General features: G+C 38.4%; 2 protein-coding genes across 4 annotated transcripts; one reads left to right on the top strand and one right to left on the bottom strand.

Annotated features, from left to right (window-relative positions):
- Nucleotides 1–714: 714 nt before the first annotated feature.
- Nucleotides 715–11,194, top strand: cfi (complement factor I). Its single transcript, XM_065275640.1, has 13 exons — nucleotides 715–873; nucleotides 2,970–3,552; nucleotides 3,635–3,779; nucleotides 3,896–4,086; nucleotides 4,168–4,272; nucleotides 4,405–4,515; nucleotides 5,450–5,491; nucleotides 6,677–6,718; nucleotides 6,903–7,039; nucleotides 8,948–9,051; nucleotides 9,196–9,476; nucleotides 10,043–10,144; nucleotides 10,850–11,194. Exons 1-13 carry the CDS (start codon nucleotides 823–825, stop codon nucleotides 11,065–11,067), a joined length of 2,112 nt encoding a protein of 703 aa, XP_065131712.1. The 5' UTR covers nucleotides 715–822; the 3' UTR covers nucleotides 11,068–11,194.
- Nucleotides 11,195–12,955: 1,761 nt separating this feature from the next.
- Nucleotides 12,956–19,680, bottom strand: sgms2b (sphingomyelin synthase 2b). Of its 3 annotated transcripts, none has more exons than XM_065275643.2 (6): nucleotides 18,882–19,394; nucleotides 16,645–17,184; nucleotides 15,941–16,058; nucleotides 14,005–14,158; nucleotides 13,743–13,915; nucleotides 12,956–13,560 (listed from the first exon to the last, which is right to left on the bottom strand). In XM_065275643.2, exons 2-6 carry the CDS (start codon nucleotides 17,178–17,180, stop codon nucleotides 13,375–13,377), a joined length of 1,167 nt encoding a protein of 388 aa, XP_065131715.1. In that variant the 5' UTR covers nucleotides 17,181–17,184; nucleotides 18,882–19,394; the 3' UTR covers nucleotides 12,956–13,374. The 3 variants fall into 3 exon arrangements, with proteins under 3 accessions (XP_065131715.1, XP_065131713.1, XP_065131714.1); XM_065275641.2 differs by lacking the exon at nucleotides 18,882–19,394 and adding an exon at nucleotides 19,427–19,680 and having other exon boundaries at nucleotides 12,957–13,560; XM_065275642.2 differs by lacking the exon at nucleotides 18,882–19,394 and adding an exon at nucleotides 19,427–19,484 and having other exon boundaries at nucleotides 12,957–13,560; nucleotides 16,645–17,235.
- Nucleotides 19,681–19,951: the final 271 nt, after the last annotated feature.

The raw sequence follows: 19,951 nt of genomic DNA, 5'->3' as shown, positions 1-19,951 counted from the left end.
TGACAAAAACAAGCGGTTTATCAGTGAATGAACAGAAACTGAAGCCAGTGCTATAGTGTGATGGTTTAACAGATGGTTTGTTGATTAAATCATTTTAAAATGATAGCTTAACACAAGGTCACTAAACCACGTTCCTGCTCCGTCTCCTTCACTTCTCCCTGCTGCTGGAATCTTACAAATGCAATCCGGTCAGCAGACACATCTCTTAAAACATTCAAACAACAATTAAAAACTCCTCTTTTATAAAAAAATACTCTCTCTCAGCAGGTATTGTCTCAGATTTGGATAAACTAGTAACCTGGTAAAAGCACTTCTTGTATTATTGCCTCCATTTGATGAATCGCTTTATTGTTTCCTAATCTTTCCAAGTTGCTTTGGATTAAAGCTAATGCCTTTACATACTCAGAGTTTTCACGTAACCTCCTTTCTGAAACGGACCCCAGGGAAATGAATGAAATTGAAATGAATGTTGCCACTAACGACATGAGACACAAAATCCTTTCAATTCCCTGTTTCATTTGTCCTATGTAAGGTTTTGGGATGTGCAAAAGTTCAGCATTGCAACTTTTGTTGTTTTATGGTAAATGTTTGTGGTTTGTTATTGATTGTGTACACACACACACACACACACAGTTGTAACCCACAGATGTTGGACCTTTCCTGTAAGATCTGCTGTTTCTCCTCCCACCGTCTCTCAGTTGGTCTGATCTGTGGTCAGTTTGCAGTCAGATCTATTGACAGCAGTTAATCATTTGTCTCTGTGTGTTTGATGAAACTTTGATCAGAGAAGATCTGAACTAAGACCAGTAGAAGATCTCCAATATGAAGCTTCTCATTCTGCTTCTCTTTACAGGTTTACTTTTGCAGGCTGCCGTAAGTTTTATTCAAGTTTTATTTCATCTGATCAAAACATTTCTAATTTCTGTATATAGATTATTTATTTTAAATGAACTAATGTGATCAGTAAATCGAGAGTATATCTGTCAGGTTTTTTTGAAGTTTTAAAGATAAAATGTAAACACATTCTGTAGAAATGACGTATTACTGCCAGTAACTTACTGTAGATTTAGGTTGATGTTGAAAAGTTTGTTTGTAATGTTCATTTAACTGTTACCAGTAAATAACATCCATTTAAATCTACAGTAAGTTACTGACAAACAGCTGCAGAATTACAGCAAGATTCTTTACAGTATTGCTTAAAACAGGAAAAACGTCGAGTCTATAGGGTAAGAAAAATGTAATTCAAGCTTTATTCTTTGAAGTCTGGTTAAACAACATACATGTGCAAGTCTAAAATAAAGGATGTTTTGATGTGCATTCATGTTTTTAAAGAAGTATCGATGGTTACAATTCATACTGATGTTACAACAACGCATTGCTCAATCTGATAATACGATAGATTTTGCAACTACAGTAAGATGATGAAATCCAGCTCATGTTTTCTTTAAACGGATTATTCTTAATAACACTTCAGAGCACTTTAAGTGTGATTTTATAAAACGGTATCAGATTTTGAGATAGTTTATGTGGATAATGGATTGTAACCGTATACTGGTATGGGGAGGGGTTGATGTGATATTGACACGTACGATTATCAAACTGTAAACATTTGCTTATCCATGATTTGGTGGGGTGGGTGAAAGCAGATCCACACGACTGCTTAGACTCCACCCATACACATATACAGCTGAGTAATGCACATCAGAGCCATAGACTACAAATACTAATCATGTCCTCCGCAAAAAAAGTTAAAATCTGCAGTATGGGTGTCCTGCACTTTATGCTCTCCCATTTATGCTGTTCAAGAGGAAGAACAGTTTGGTTTATTCTTGTCTAATCTAAAGAGAAATAACTTATTTTGTTCAAATATGAGATGTCCAGCTTTATTATTATTTTTTTTCAAAAGGTAGACTCATACTTCCATAACGTTTTTTTTTTTATGAGATCATGTGTGTTCCCCGTCATGTCAAAATATATGTTCAAAGTGTCGTGTGTGGCTCGTCATGTCAAAATATGTGTTTGAAGTGTCGTGTGTGTTGCCCATCATGTCAAAAATGTGTTTGTTGCGTTATGTGTGACTCATCATGTCAAAATATGTGTTTGAAATGTCATGTGTAGCTCGTCATGTCAAAAATTCGTTTTTTTGCGTCATGTGTGTTGCCCGTCATGTCAAAAATTTGTTTTTTGCATCATGTGTGACACATCATGTCGAAATATGTGTTTGAAGTGTCATGTGTGCTCGTCATGTCAAAAACTTTTTGTTGTGTCATGTTTGACTTGCATGTCAAAATATGTGTTTGCGTCATGTGTGACTCGTCATGTCAAAAATTAGATTTTTGCGTCATGTGTGACTTGTCATGTCAAAATATTTGTTTGCGTCATTTGTGACTCTTCATGTCAAAAAAAATTTTTTGCGTCATTTGCGACTTCATCGTGCGTCATGTCAAAATATGTGTTTGCGTTATGTGTGACTCGTCATGTCAAAATATTAGTTTGAAGTGTCATGTTTGTTGCTTGTCATGTCAAAATATTTGTTTGTTATATGATGTGAACTATGGACATCATGTGTTATGTCAAAATACATATCTGCTGCAAAGTAACTTAACATTAAACTTTGATTACACTTGAGATGAATTGAGAACTGGTGCGTCTCTTTAATCATAAACCCTTTTGAAGCCTCTGCAGCAGATATGTATTTTGACATGACACGTAATGCACATAAGTTTACATGACGCGCCGAACACATTTTGAATTGACGAGCCACACACATGATGTGTTAAATACATGTTGTGATGAGCTTCACAAAGTCACCATGGGCCGCCACTGTTTAATAGCATATACTGTGAACCGTGATATTTGCTCAAATGATGATCATATTGTGAGAATCTCATACCGTTACAACCCAATCAACAACTGGTGCTGATATTCACGTGCCACTGAATTAAACGTCTCTTTTGTATTTCAATTAGGGTCAAGAGAATGATTCAGAGCAAGGCAGCTCACAACGCCGAAACCCAGCCCTCCCTCCTCAGAGGCCGATTGATCCAAACCTGGATCAAAAACTTCAGTCAGAAAACTCATCTTTAATCCCTTCACTTGTTCTAAAGCCCGGCCAGAATGAAAAACTTCAGCCAGAAAACTCATCTTTAATCCCTTCACTTGTTCCAAAACCCGGCCAGAATGAGGCACCTGTTCCAGAAACAACAAAACCCAAAAATGAGTCAAAACCAATAAATGTGAACCCTGAACCAAATATAAATAAAAATGCCAGCTCAAAATCCAAAGAAAAGCCCAAACCCCCGAATTACCTGGGCCCACAACAGTGTCTGGATCGGAATTATACTCACTTGTCCTGCGCTAAAGTCTTCTGTCCTCCATGGATGCGATGTCTGTCAGGTGAATGTGTTTGTAAGATTCCCTACAAGTGTCCGAGGCAGACGGATCGTGCGTGTGGACTGGACGGCTCTTCCTATTCCTCCATGTGTCAGGCTAAAGCAATCTCCTGCAGATCTAAACAACCCACATTTTCACACTTCAGCCCCTCCTGTTCTAGTAAGACATTAAACATGTACATACAAGACTTAAAGAAACTGATAGACTTTAAATTAAATCTAATGTATGTGTATGTGTCCAGTGGAAGACAGCGTCCGAGTAAATCTGAAAAATTCCACATCTGGTCAAGTGATCGAGATCAACACTATGAAGGGGAAAATGTTGGTATGTGTAAAATACTGGAATATGGCCGCAGCGAATGTCGTCTGCCGAAACACAGACCCCAGGTAAACACAGCTGAACCCTCTGAAGGTCTCTCTCTCTCTCTCTCTCTCTCTCTTTCTCTCTCTCTCTCTCTCTTATATTGAATTATATTAAGTTGTTGTCTGTTTGTAATCTTCAGAGGAGCAGAGGCGGCCACCAAAATCAGATTCGATTCTCTTGATCAGAATTTAAACTGGCCATCACAGTGTGTCAGCGTTCAGTGCCGCGGATCTGAGCTCTCATTGGCTGAATGCACCATCTCTAATCCACAGACATTAAAAAAAAATTCAGAAGTGGCCGTCTCAAACTGCTATAAAGAACGAGCAGGAGGTGATTAACCCTGACCAAATAAATCATTTTATATCTTTACTGTTTTACACAAACACTTAATGTTGTGTCTTTTGTGTTAAGGTAAATGTGAGTTTTCCTGTGTAAACCGAAAGTGTGTCCCTTACGCAAGAACCTGTGATGGTGTCGATGACTGTGGGGACAACAGTGATGAGATGTGCTGTCAAAGTGAGTCGCCACACTTCCTGTCTCCATCTATGACATCATCATTCCCTCTTCCTGTTATAACATAGTTATAATAATGAATTTTGTATAGTCATGTTGTTGATGTTTCTGTGTCTGTTTTGTGTCGTCCTAAAGAGTGTAAAAAAAACCCACCTTCGTTTCACTGCTCTTCGGGTGTTTGTATTCCTGCTCACGCAGTTAATGATGGAATCAGAGATTGTTTAGGAGGAGAAGATGAAAGTCCAGGTCAGTAAATTCATCTCTAAATGTTTTCACATCAAACCCTTTCCAGCAAGTGATAGCTGGCTGCAGTGTTCAAATTCTGTGTGGGGGACTGGGGTATTCCCGGACCCTCTATAAAGCACAAAATATAAATTTAGGGGGGTTTCCTGGTTTTTATTAAAATTAAAATACTACATGAATATAAAATTCTCGTGCCACAAAGTGAAACTGTCCATTATTTCTCCCAATTTGGCAATAAACAAATCCAAAAGATTTCCGTCTGTCTATATTTCTGTTCTAAAACGATTATTTCACACTAATTTGAGGGGAAATATTGAGTTACGTGTCATTTGGGGTTTCTTTGATTAAAACGTTGATCCAGGATAGCTATTTATTTTGTGAAATGATGGGGGGGCTTGGTCAGGGGGTCTTAGCTAGGGGAACCCCATAATATTTGACATAATTTGAACACTGGCTGCCCATCATTTCACCGTCTAGGTTAACTAGGTCTATGTAGACCCGATGTAGTCTTGCTATAACCCACATCTAGCAAAATAAACTTTAATTCACATTTGGGTTTTGCCGAGGTAACTTGCGAGGTATTTCATCATGTGTGCATCATGTTATATTTATGTATGTTTAACCCTTTTAAATTTTCACTGACAGCCGAAATTTCACCTTGTTTTAGCCTAGATGTCTAGCTTGTGTTTGGATGTTATTAGACTTTACTGAGCTTATTAGAAAACTTCAATCATCTGTTAATTGTATTTATTTTGTTCATAAATAAAATGTCACATTATTGACATAAACAAACTAATTTACCCACTGAACTACACAATACAGATTTACTTTTCTTTATTATGAACCAACATAGAAACTACAGGACCGTTGTGTAACTCTTCATACTTCAGGAAGAAATAAAACTAGTTTATCACTGAATACATGTTTTGTTTTACAGAAAACCAGAAACAAGATGACTTGATGACTGATCAAAAGTCAGGTAAAACACAAGTTTACCCACTGAGCTACACAATACAGATTCACTTTTCTTTATAACCCAGATAGCATGCAACCATTGAAACAATGTTAAAAACTGTTGATTTTTCAATGTTAATTGCATTGAATCAATATCAGATTAGCACCCTCCCTTTATATTGAAAAAATATTGAAATTTCAACAAACCAGCATTGTTGTGATCAGTGTTTGCTTTAGTTGGGTCCTTGACTCTTGACATTCACTAATTTAAATCTTTGTGTTTGTATGTGTTTATGTAGAAGCACATGTGCATTGGGAAAGAAAGTTTCTTTGTTTCAAAGTGGAGTTGAAACTTTTTGTGAAGATGTCAAAATGAGATAAAATTAAGCTGCTTTACATGATTATGTTGATCCATTTTCGACCATTATAATTGTTCTGGTTTGTAAATTCACTGTGACAAAATAAGCAGAAAAAATGCTGACACATTCAGACATCATTACGCATCCTACAAATCTCAATAATGGTGACAATCATCAAACAAATTCAGATAAAACAGTCAACTGCAATGCATGCTGGGAGTCATAAATTGGTTTAGTACTACAATGATACCCAGCATGCATTGCAGCATGAAGCTTTCTTTTATTGATTTTATTGATTTATTGAGTGAATTATTGTCACCATTGATGAGATTCATGGACCGATTCATGATGTCAGAGATATATTCAGTAGTTTAATCTTCTGTGTGTTTTTATAATTCTCAAAATAACAATATCCATTTCTTACACATCTTTAACAGTATTTCATTTATATTATATAGGTATATCTACAAGAATTAAACTACTTGATCACATAAGATCTTCATTCTCTTTGCAGTAACAGATGTATTTTAAAACACTGCTTCAATAGCAAAAAAAAACGTACCATTAAAACACAAGAGACAAGGACCCAACTAAAGCAAACACTGATCACAATAATTATGATTTGTTGAAATGTCTATATTTTTCAGTATTAATGGAGGGCGCAAACGTGATATTGATTCAATTGTATTAACATTGACAAATCAATGATTTTTCACATTGTTTCAATGGTTGCATGCTATCTGGGTATACACCAACATAGAAACTACAGGACTGTCGTTTAACTCCTTAAACCTCTGACATCAAGAAGAATGAAAATGATTTTATCACTGAATACATGTTTTGTCTTACAGAAGAAAAGAAACAAGATGACTTGTTGACTGATCCAAAGTCAGGTAAATCTTAGTTACTCTTGAGTTCATTCATCTGCTTCACATTTTAGTAAATTTCTGAACATCAGATGAAGAATTTAAGATTAAAAGGTTTAGTTTGGAATGATCATACAGCTGTATCAACATGACCTTGTCACATGACCTTTCACCCTAACACACACAAAAAAAACACACTGTGTTTTTATAGAGATCAGAACTATTCGGACGGCTTCAGAGAGTCAGCTGCAGTGTGGCGTTCCCAACATGGATTATATCTACAGACCAGAAGACACCACAAATCATCAACGAAAGAAGCGTTTAGTAGGAGGAGAAGAGGCGTTACCGGTCAGATACACAACAACACAATCATTTTCAACTACACAATGCTAATACAAAACACTGTATAATTACTACTCAGAAACACAGTACTGTGAAAAAGTCTTAGACCACCACCACCACCACCATCTCTTTTAATGATTATCCATATCTCTTTAAATACAGAAAATATCTAACCAACTAGGGATGGGCGACATATGACCAAAATCTTATTTCACTTAGCTCATCAACTAATTGTGTTACTTAGTTACTTTTCATGGAAAGTAATGCTTACGTTACTTTTTATTTACTTTTGGGTTACTTTTTTTGGCTGAGGCTTGATGTCTTTCAGGCCTTGCAGATGCTTTTATATGACTGAAAAGTTCTGCATTCAGAAATTGTATATTTCTTCACAAAAATGTCGAGCTTTGGTCTGCCATCTCAGTTTCTGACTTAAACTGTTCCCACACAAGCATGTACGCATAGAGTGCATAATGTGACTACGTTAGTTTAATTCAGCACATATGTTTTTTTTAACAAATGAATTAAACTATAAAAGTAACGTGCATTACTTTTTTGAAAAAGTAACTCAAATATTACTGTGTACATAAAAAAATAGGTTACTTTACTTGTTACTTCAGAAAAGTAATATTATTATGTATTGCACGTTACTTGTAATGCGTTACCCCCAACGCTGTCTACAAGTATAAAAAACAAAACTCAGAGAAGATAAACAGTCTGTGATGAAATAAGGATAATAATGTATATTCTTATTAAAGGTAGAAAAGTGATTTAGTCAAGAGCAGTGAACACTGTTGTTTGTGTTTCAATGGCTTCAATCACTTGTTTTAAAACTGCTGTGCTTAAATACGTGTACAAACATTACGTTTTCATAACTATGCACACAGCAATGTGACGTGGGTATGTAACCTCGATAGTGGCCCTGTCCCAAATGGCACACTTCATGTGGATTTTCGGTCTTGTGGCCTTAAAAAGCACATGCTAGCTTAGTCTACGAGTCCGTATGGTGTCCCGTTTGTCATTTTTATGCTCTGAAGTGTGCTCATCAGCGCTCATTGATACGGTCTCACAGCCTTGGCTATCCCAAGGTATCTATCTGGGTATTTTGAAATAAAAACTTAAAAGCGATATATAGCAAATGAAATGTATTATTATAAATTATGTTTTAGTGATGTGAATTTATATTATTGCTGCAATATTGTGTTTTTACTTTTGTATATTTCTAAGGTTGATACTGTTGGGTAGTTTAATTTGCATTAACGTGTCAACAGGAAGTGACGCAACTCCCCCCATAGGCTAGACGTCTCATTTCAGTTCACTTCATGGACTTTAGGGGCTGCTTCGTTCAAATACAAAGTCTTGCCTTTAATATTTGCGGCTTTACAAGGATCCACTGATGGGCAACTTCTCTTTCTATTTCCCGCATGACGCTCGAGTCTGTCCCAAAATACGACTCCTGCGCGCCCTTGTGGACTCGCGTCAAGGGTCCCTAAGGTCTGCACTACATGATGTCATCAAAGTGTGGACTCTGAGGAAGTCCACAAGTCCGGATTGTGCCATTCGGGACAGGGCCAGAGACGATAGACCAAAATCTCTACCGGTTGACAAATTTCTACCGGTTTATCGCCCATGCTCATAGCCAACATAATAAAAAAATAAATCACAATTCATACCAAAACGTCTTCTTCTAGTAAAAGTCTGTATTTAGTGTTGACCTCTTTTGTCACTAAACACATCTTGAAGTCTTAAAAGTTTTATTTTATGTAGGTTTAAGAGATCTTTAAAGAGACTGAGAAATAATTATTTATGATAAAACAACACATCTAATGGTGACCTGTTGGCCTTTTGGAGTCTAGAGATAAAACACATGATGAAATCTGCTAGACACTCACTGTAATGTGACCTTTGACCCTTCAGACTCAAATCCAGTGGCAGGTGGCTGTACAGGACGAAGGTTCGATTCACTGTGGAGGAGCTTACCTGGGTGGATGTTGGGTTCTGACCGCCGCCCACTGTGTCAGGTCCAACCAATCAGCAAACAGCATCATAATATTCCTTCAAATCTAAACCATAATGCAATCTAACATCATCAGATGTAAAGATATCTTTGCTATTAAAGTTTATCACAGCTGTTGTGATGTGGTTGTGCGTTTGTGTCTCTCCAGACCCAAACCGAAGTCCTTCCGAATTAAAATCTCTCTGTGGAAGAAACATCAGAGGCAGTCCACGACCGACAGCATCCCTGTGAAGAACATCATCATTCATCATCAGTACAACGCTCAAACCTATGAGAATGACATTGCATTGATTCAGATGGAGGAGTTGAATCTGTCAGACAAATGCATGGAGGATAATCCGGCGGTCCGACCCGTCTGTGTGCCCTGGTCGACAGAACAGTTTCAACCCAAACACACGTGCACAATCTCCGGCTGGGGTCGCAACAGAGGTCAAACATCAATTTCTGAAAAGTGAACTACATTCACTTATAATATTGTGTCCCATTTACAATGTTTGAATACTTCATTCACTGCAAAAGTAACGACACAAACATTTCAATAGTTTAGAGACGTCGATGAGAGATGCTTTTAAGCGTGAATGGCTGAGTTTGACACGCGTGCAGCACTTATTATATTTTTATAATCAACTAGACAAATTTACTGGACATTTGCAAATTTGAGATGAAGAAAAGCAGCAGATCCACCACAAAGTTAAGAACAAACAACAAAGAACAGAAGAAAGGGGAAATAAAAGAAAGAAATAAACGATAATGTGCCACCGCTCTGTATTCCCAATGTGTATTATCCTGTTGCAACATTATTTCTTGCGCATGCGCTGTTTTACCCGTACATCCGCGCCATCTCGGACCCTCCTGATGAAAAAAAGTCTTTAAGCTAAAGATTCACATTGATTAACTGATCAAGAATTATGACTTCAATTTTGTTGAATTTGTTTCATTACAGTGACATTTAAAGCCTTGATACTCACTGCTTGTCTTTGTTTGTTTGTTTAAAGAGGGAATGTCAACATCTATTTTAAAATGGGCCAATGTGACGATCATCAGCGACTGTGAGAGTTATTACAGCAAACGCTTCCGTCCTGGAATGGAGTGTGCAGGTGTGTATTTAACTTTTAACACGAAAATGTTTGCAATTCACATACAGTACAGAAGATTACAGAAGCCCTGAAACGCAACATCAAGTTTTTTTCTCTATCAGTTTTTTGTCTTAAATTTTTTTCTCTTTTTCTCTTTTAAAAAAAAGTATATTTTTTTTCAAAAGACCACAGAAGGAAAAAATGCTTGCCAGCTAACAATTAGCATGCAACACCAACTTTGGCCTTAGAATACAAAGTATTGTATTCTAAGGTAGCGTGCACGCCAAAGCTTTTGCGCCGACAGCAGGGATATGTTTTCAATCGTTTATTCACACTGAAAGCCAGCGCTCAGAGGTTTTACCACGCTTAGCGCTGAGACCAAAAAAAAAATGCAACTTTGGGTAAAAAGCTCTGCTCGTCAACGTCAGTTCTCACACGGCCGTCCAATCACAGTGGAGGAGCTGGCAGCCACGTTTAAAAGCTTTGGTGTGCACGCCCCCTAATTGTTTAGCTGGCAAGCATTTTCCATGTGTGGCCTTTAGAAGAAAACTAGTTTGAAAGAGAAAAAATGTTGAAAGAAAAAACTTAGGACGTTTTTTTACGTTGCGCTTCAGGTCGTCTGTAGTGAAGCACTTCTCTAAACAAACAATATGAATCATAATGTGTCGTTTGAATGTTTACTCAACATTTGCTATGTGAAAGATCATTTCTCATTTATTGTGTCAGGTGATCTTGAGGGGAACGTGGACTCGTGTCAGGGTGACTCCGGTGGGCCGCTGGTGTGTAAAGACGCTCTCGGTGTGTCGTATGTATGGGGTATAGTGAGCTGGGGAGATAAATGTGGTGAACCCAATCATCCTGGAGTTTACACTAAAGTGGCTCACTACTTCGAATGGATCCGATTTCACACAGGCTGGCCAGCGGTTACCAGATTTAACCAGTAAACACATCTGTATGCTTTCATCATAACTGCTTGTGTGTTTATGTGATGTGTTTATTAAAGCTTATGGTTCTCTTGCTATTAAATTGGAGATGAAGATTTATCATGCAATATAAAAACATCTGATGTTACACATTTCTCCATTCTGTATAATTTTACACTGCACACAATTCGTATTAATTGTAAATGGGTTATTCAGGTTATTCCTCCTATTCTGACAAATAAACAGTAGTCATCAGATTGAAAATATTTGACAAACTCAGCAGTTGTTAGCACATCTCAACACATTTTATGGTGCATCTTAGTGAGGACTTCCTATTGATGTCTATTGTGTTTATACTGAACTATCAAGCAAGCAATTTTGCATTTAATAGCCATCAAACACATAGGCCAGACTAAAACAAGGAAAATTTTAGGCTTCCAATGAAACATCTAACCATAGCGGGGAAAAAAAGAAATAAGAAAACACACTGAAAGTCCATGTATTAAAGTGATTTTAAATATGTGTTCACAGTTTGTCACATCGCAGATTTTTTTTATTAACCACAGCCACATTTGAATGATAAAGTAAATAAAATAAGTTATCAAAATCTTGAAAATAACAGTGGGATTGTCTGCTCTTAAACACTGGAGGCGTGTCCGCTGTCAGCGCTGAAACCACACCCACTCATCGGAAAGTTGCCGTCTCTCTTAAAGGCGCTCTAAGCGAATCTGTGTGATGTCACTTCTTGTTGTCAAACAAAACTGAGCGTAGCTAACTCCTCCCCTTCTCCTCCCTTTCGTGCTTTCTGTACGAGCCCAACCCTCACTCCCAAATCCTTCTTGTTGTTTATTGGCTGAAACATGTGAATTCATGCACTTTTAACTTTCAAATTTAGCTACAACCTGGGGTGTGTTTACTGAACAATGACGTAACTTGATGCTGAACCACCATAGTTTGATCCATAGTTGGAGAAACAAATTACCTTGTCAAGACTGTTTCCCGAAAACATTTGCCGTTATTTTATTTTAAGATATTTAATTCATGTGCAAGTTCCCTCTTACGTCACTGCTGCCAGGGATGCCCCAGGGTCTTGAAGTCTGTAAAGGGGGGGGGGGGGTCGCACACCGGACGCGCAGCTCAGCGCCGCGTTAAGGACAACTTGGTATTGTAAACCGAAGTGCACATTAAATAGCGCGAGCGTAGTCAGATAGTGTCTACTTCAAAATGCAAAATATATGTTAGCAGCCAATGTTAATCGTTAATGATTTGGGACAAATATGATGTTATTTCATGTTAAACTATGTGAGTGGCGCGACAGGGATTTGAGCAACTTTCTGCGCCACCTGTCGGTGCCGGTGTGTGTATACTTATAAAAAACATTGTATTCGATTTTTTAGAATGACGCTGAGCTGCGCGTCCGGTGTGCGACCCCCTTAAGACTGCACACGTGCTTGCAAATGTTTGTTTGAACTATAGTTTCGAGAAAAAAATGGTTTCAGCAAAATACATTTCTAACATTTATAGGGGTGGTTTTCCGGACAGGAATTAGTTTAAGCCAGGACTAGGCCTTAGTTTAATTAGGAACTATAACTATATACTAAAAACATTACATGTGTGCAAAACATAGGGCACTGATGTATTTTAAGATACGTCAGTTCAAGTTGTTTTCAGTTTAGACAGCTCTTACATTTATTTTAGTCTAGGACTAGTCTAATCTCTGTATGTGAAACCAACCCCATCATGTGTAGAAACAATTCTCTGAAATGACTTTAACACTAAATATAACAAATAAACATGAATGAACTCTGTTTTGATCCAAATATATTTGGCATGATAACACAGAAAAGCTACATTGAAGCAATGAATTGAACTTGAAACTGTAGAATGAAACTCTTTTGGACTTCTAAAGCTTATATAAATAGTGTTTTATTTGTAATATAACATTCATAATGACACAAATAATATATTTTACAATGCAATGAACATATAAATTAAAATCAATACTGTACAAAACAAATAATATTTTCAATCCTTCATTGATAAAATCATTCTTTACAAAAAATACTCCAGCAGGACTAAAGCAAAGATCTTCTGGTCCAGATGTGCGTCTGTAGAGTCTGATAAACACTTAGAATCTGATAACATACTGTACATACTTACATTCATCAGATGTGATTGATGAAGTCACATCAGGTCTGTAATATCTCACTTTAGAAAGAAATGTACACAGATGTGTTTGTAGTTCTTTGCTCACACGCTTCATATTTTTTGCTGTCAGAGTGAAATTGTTACTCAAACAAATCACTTGATGAAACATGTGCAGGTGTGTCATTCATCTCGTGTGCTCTGTACTTTCGAGTAGCTTCTGCAGGGATTCTTAAAGCACGCAGTGGGGATTGATAACGGCCATGAGAACGTGCAGGGAACCCTCATCTTAACATTCTTCTCCAGGAAGTTAAATGCAAAGTTCCACCACGTTCTGTTCAGGTAGTTGTGAGGAGAACCTCTCAGACCCTACAGGACCAGGACACGAGTTATTTGTACATTAAGCCTTAGTCAAGTCTTCACAAAAGAAAATGAAAATCTGTGCAGTAAGGTCTGCTTTTAAAACGCAATGCTACACGATGTTGAATGGAACGCTGTAAACGGTAATGAGTGTCCAGGATTTGTCATGTCTGTGGGGTTTGTAGTTTTACCTGGTTGTTGGCCATGGTGTGGTACCAATAGAAGAGACGGGAGGTGATGAAATACGCCACCACAACATCTACACTGTAGTGCTCATGTGCAACCAGGATACAGACCACACCCACTGCGCTTAGCAACCAGCAGATAACGTGATAGAAACGCCACAGCAGAGAGCGAGGTGAATCTACACACAGTTAAAGATACATTATGAGGCCTAATTAAAAACAGAAGCATGAGTGATGATGACGATGATGATGGTTTTCTTATACTCACATTCCTGGATGAAGAGGAAGGTGAGGGTCAGCATGACTGTGTGGCCACTGTACATGAAGTCTCCACACATGAGATGAGAGCCTGTAATGGACAAACCTCCTCCAGACACCAACTGCAGGGCACGCTGGACCTTACCCTGAGAATCTCCATACAACTGCAGAAGAAATATCAACACACTGATCAACAGGTAAAGTTGCAGGTCAGATTACAGATTATGGGTAAAGTTACAGACGGGATTACAGATTACGGGTAAAGTTGTGGGTGAGATTTACTAACCCAAATCTCACCTGCAACTTTACCTGTAATCTCACCTGTAACTTTACCTGAAATTTCACCTGCAACTTTATCAGTAAAGTTACAGGTGAGGTTACAGGTAAAGTTGCGGGTGAAATTATGTATTACGGGTAAAGTTGCAGGATTACGTGTAAAGCTCCAGGTGAGATTATGGATGAAGTTGCAGGTGAGATTACGGGTTAAGGGCGATTTATAGTCGTGCGTAGGTCCTACGGCGTAGCTACGGCGTAGGATATCCGTAGCCTGTGCGTAGCTCTGCGTAGCCTGACGCGTACCTCACAAAATTTCTAACAGCGCGTCGGCTCTACGCGGACCGTAAGCGCTGTGATTGGTCCACCAGAACCCCTCCCGTCAGGTAAAAAAACTGCGTCATAGGTATTTCCGTTTGAGACGGTGAAAACAAAGATGAGCCAAGTTGAGGAGTGATTTAACTCAAACTGCAACATTAGTCGCTGTTTATTTACTTCCATCATTTCTGGTCTTCTCAAATTATACACAACAAGTTGCTATTTCTTCTTCGTTTGTGGGTTAACTTGCTTAGCTTCTTCTTCTGTGACGACTTCTGCTGCTACTGTGGTTACACGCGTGATTACTGCCAACCAGCGGTTTCGCGTGTGTTTGCACGTCGACGCGGACGGCGACGCACAAGTATAAATGAAAACCGACGCGGAACCTACGCCGTCGCTGCTACGCCGTAGGACCTACGCACGACTATAAATCGCCCTTAAGGCTGCAGGTGAGATTACAGGTAAAGATGCATGTTAGATTACGGATTACGAGTAAATTTGCATGTAAGGTTATGGATGAAGTTGCAGGTGAGAATACGGGTAAAGTTACAGGCAAGATTACAGATTACAGGTTAAATTGCGGGTGAGATTACGGATTACGGGTTAGGTTGCAGGTGAGATTACTGGTAAAGATGCATGTGCGATTACAGATTACTTCAATTGAATTTAATTGAATTACAGATTACGGGTAAATTTGCATGTGAGATTACAGATGAAGTTGCAGGTGAGAATACGGGTAAAGTTACAGGCAAGATTACAAAATTATGGATTACGGGTAAAGTTGCAGGATTGTGGGTAAAGTTGCATGTGAGATTACGGGTAAGGTTGCAGTTGAGATTACATATGAAGTTGCAGGTGAGATTTCAGGTTGAGTTGCAGGTGAAATTATGGATTACGGGTAAAGTTGCAGGATTGTGGGTAAAGTTAAAGGTGAGATTACGGGTCAAGTTGCAGGTGAAATAATGAATTACGGGTAAAGCTGCAGGTGAGATTACTGGTAAAGTTACAGGTTAGATTATGAGTAAAGGTGGAGTATTATGGGTAAAGTTGCATGTGAGATTACGGATGAGGTCGCAGGTGAGATTATGGGTAGTACCTGTAATCTCACCTGTAACTTTACCCATAATAGGCAAGATTACAGATTAGGGGTTAAATTGTACGTGAGATTACGGGTAAAGTTGCAGGTGAAATTTTGATTTACGGGTAAAATTACAGGATTGCGGGTAAAGTTGCATGTAAGATTACGGATTATGGATAAAGTTGCAGAATGGCAGGTAAAGTTGCATTTAAGATTACAGATTACAGGTAAGGTTACAGGTTACTGGTGAGAAAGCAGAAGTTGTGACTGTGCTCACCTTTGGGGCACAGTCCATGTGCATGCTGGGTACAGGGAGTGTTGTGATGTACATGGTGATCATGCGGTACAAATACAACATTCCCTGCAGGAAGAAAAACCTTCGGCCCACAATTGCCCTGTCACACACACACACACACACAGCCAGAGAATAATTGTGTATCAGTTGTTTTAGCTGCAAGTTTTTGATTTTACACTTTAAACTAATCACCATCACCACATAAGCAGTAAATACAACTCTAAATTCAACGTCAGATCACTTAAAACCACATTCAGACAGTTTTTGATTGTTGATGTCATCTCATTGGAAACATTTCATTAATGCATTTGCTCGACCTGAACCTGAACAGACCTCTCATTGATGCTACAAGATGTATTTAGGGCAAGGCAATTAACATTACTACCCATTAAATCAACAAAAAGGAATGCTAGTGTTCTTCCAAACATGAGACATATGACTTTCTGCTGTTGAACACAAGGAGAAAAATTCCTACCAAATTAAAAACTGTAAAGAAAATTATGCAATTTGGCAGCGGTAACTCTGATGAACGTCACCAATTGTGTTCCAGAGAAGAAAAAGAGTCAAACAGGTTTGAAACAACACGAAATTCTGCATGACATTGTAATTAGAAGTCTGAACAGGTCTGACTGTGGGTCAAATATGTCAGATATGTCAGTCATGAAAATTGAACATCTCATACTCACTTATGCTTGAGGAAGAGCCACTGAACAAACCACAGCGCCACCAGAATCATTCCATTGACTTCTGTGACAGAAAACGCCCACGTCACACGCTCCACGTAATCAAAGAACTTATCCGGTAAAGGTGGGCTGATGGATTTATCCGGGACCCTCTCGTGGACCACAGTGATCATGACAGTGGTGAGCAGGAGGTTAAAAGCCGCCCAGATGAAAGCGATGCCGGTTTTCCACCATTCTGCAGGAAGACGAGAGGTGCTGGACGTCTGGATGATGGTTGACTTTGGGACAGAGATGTGGACGTAGTCCTGATTTTTACGCAAGCCTTTACGGAAGCCGTTCAGCAATCGGCGCGACTCGTTGACGTTTGCCTTGTCGTCAACGTGATCGCTTGGCACGTCCAGGTAGGGGCGTGTCCGTCCTGTGGGTGTGGTCTGTGTGTGTGTCCTGTCCTCCATTGACACCATCACGTGGTAGCTCCCATTATCACTCCCATTATCTCTCTCATCTTCTCGCTCATCCAGGAGTTGAGATGCAGCCATTGCTCTGGCGACAGTAACGCGTAAAATTTAGGTCGGAATACTAGCACACTGCATACTGTTTGGTTGAAGCAAAAATGGCTAAGTTAGTTAAATTAAGATGTTAAAGCATCTTTAATAAACATGCCTTAGAAAAAATCGTTACTGGTGTGGATTTTGAGACCAGCACTGGCTTCTTTTGAGACTTGAGACAGTTGAAACTAGGGCTTGGCAAAAAAATAGATTTTGTCGATTAAAGGCGGAGTGCACAATGTTTGAAAGCCAATGTTGATATTTGAAATCACCTAAACATACACGCCCCCACCCCAATAGAATCTGGACCTTCTTTTGATAGACCCGCCCCACACATATGCAACCCCGGAAAGGATGTTGGTTAGTAGACACGCCCCTTACTGCTGATTGGCTACAAGTGCGTTTTGGTAGTCAGCCTGACTCCTTTTTCCAAAGAGTTTTTCAAACATTGTGCACTCCGCCTTTAATTGTTTTTTCCCATGGTCGATTCAAAATCGATTCTCACAGGCCACGAATCTATTTTTCTCTAATTTTATTTCCGCAAACATTGAACGTAAGATAACCGTTAATATCTAATCACTAATCTTCTCCACTAGATTTCACCTTTTTTTGCCTTGCGCGATGTTACCATGGAGCGAGAGGCGAGCCTGTCATTCATTCATTCAGTCTATATTCTAATATAATATAATATTCTATATAATCTATAGTCATTGAGTTGAATCGAGAATTGAGTATAAAAACCGAGTCAGGAATCAAAATCGATGTGGAACATCTGAATCGATACCCAGCCCTAGTTCAAACGTGTGTTTTAGTCTAGAACTAACCTTAAGCCTGGTCTGTGAAACCTACCTCAAGGCATTTCGTGGTATAGTCACAAAATATTTGATTCATTTATTTGTGTTCATGGACACGATTTTCTGCTTTTCCGTGTCACTCAACTCGAATTCCTATAATTTTTCGTGTCTGTAGCACGACTTTCTTTTTTCGTGTTATTTTTTTGTATTGTTTTCTCATTTTTTCAATCATTGTCACTTGGGGTTAGATTTGGGGTTTGGGTTAATACATTTATGTATTGGTTTCTATGCTTTTCTTCTGATTTTTTAACTATTTTTTGCGTGGGGTTCGGGTTAGGATGTGTGAAATGTAAAAAAGTCGTTCTAACCCCATCCAACAATGGTAAAAAAACAACAAAAAAGACATGAAAAAAGCGTAAAATCATGTCCATGAACATGAATAACTAAATCAAATATTTTGTGACCATACCACAACTTGCCTTGTATATGAAATATAAAACCAAATCTCTTCTAATGTCACGTTTGCACAATGAAAATACGTATGCACAGGCGTGTGTGTGTATTTATTTAGATTGTTTAACAACACTGTGTGTGTCTGTGTGACGGTGAGTACATTTAAGATGACACACCCTGAAACCTGTAATACACACCCATGCGATCAGACACAAACTTTCACCTTTGGTTCTCACACTCACACAGGATTGTGAATTTCTTTCTTTTTTGTACTCAATTGAAGCAAAACAACAATGAGAAGAACACAATAGACTATTGAAACCTTGTGTACACAATAGAATCTCTCATAAACTCACAGGTTTTAAAAATGGTTTTGTTGGTCATAGATCGACAAAAATGAAAGTGAGTTATAGAGTTTATCAGACTTTAATCTTCTGTAAGTTACATGATCTTTGTGTTGCATTCAGTAAATGTTGATAATCTGATGTGATAGTATTATTGAGCCATTGAGCTCGTCTTCATCATCGCATCCTCACAGAAAACACATTCATGAAGTTTCCGGATCAGAATAATCGATCACGAGCTAAAAATACAGTCGAAGTTCAGCGCATGCGTGGTTTACAAGAAAGCCCTTATTTCTGTAAGATCCAAAAATAGACCGAATCTCAACACATACACAATAATACAGATTAAAAACGTGTTTAAAACAAAGCTGCAACGTGTAGGGTGTGAAGTGTTGTGACACAGTAACGTTAACTGTTTTTATGAAGAACCGACTTTAAACCACACCAGACCCTTCATGAACTCCTGAACTTCCACACAAGTTTCACTCAAAAAATAGGAATTCAATATTTACATGCACAGCGACAACAGAAAGAAACATAAACAATAAATCCCTCTCAAAAGTGAAAAACTAAAATGAATAAGAGATAAAACAGCACAAACACGTCAGAGAAAAGAAACATTTATAAAGTAATGCAGCTGATTTACCTGTTTGTCTGGTGCTGGAGTAAAACCACAACGAGCCACAACTGATCTCAGATCAAACAGTTTACTGATGAACTTCAAACCCTGCCCACACCTGCAGGTACGCCCACCTGAGGTTAAACACACGCCCACTTGATGTCAGAGACGCGCCCGTTCAGGAAATGACCATCAATCCGAAGGCTCAAGGCTGCATACGTCATCAAGCCTGGTTTATTTCAGTTAACTGAGCGTTACATTCACAAGTCATAAACATATCACAACAATTTACGATTAACCAAGAATAATAGTCAACTTTATGATAGTTAATATTCTGAAATAAGACACTCTTGATGACGTATACAGCCTAGAAATGCGACCTTCGGAGGCTGCAGCCTTCAGATTGAGATACGGCTTATGTGTCATTTCCTCTAGAGGGCGAAATGAGATTTATAATTATTATATATTAATAAACAGTAAAAAACACGAGGAAGACAAAAATGCTCAAGTTCCTTCCTTCATAAGATTAAGTCCTATTTTTTCTCTTAAAAA

The sequence above is a fragment of the Paramisgurnus dabryanus genome, chromosome 21, assembly GCF_030506205.2.
Source record: "Paramisgurnus dabryanus chromosome 21, PD_genome_1.1, whole genome shotgun sequence".
NCBI classification, from domain to species: Eukaryota; Metazoa; Chordata; class Actinopteri; order Cypriniformes; family Cobitidae; genus Paramisgurnus; species Paramisgurnus dabryanus.
The sequence above is the reverse complement of the archived record's forward strand: the minus strand, read 5'-3'. Positions and strand labels throughout refer to the sequence as shown.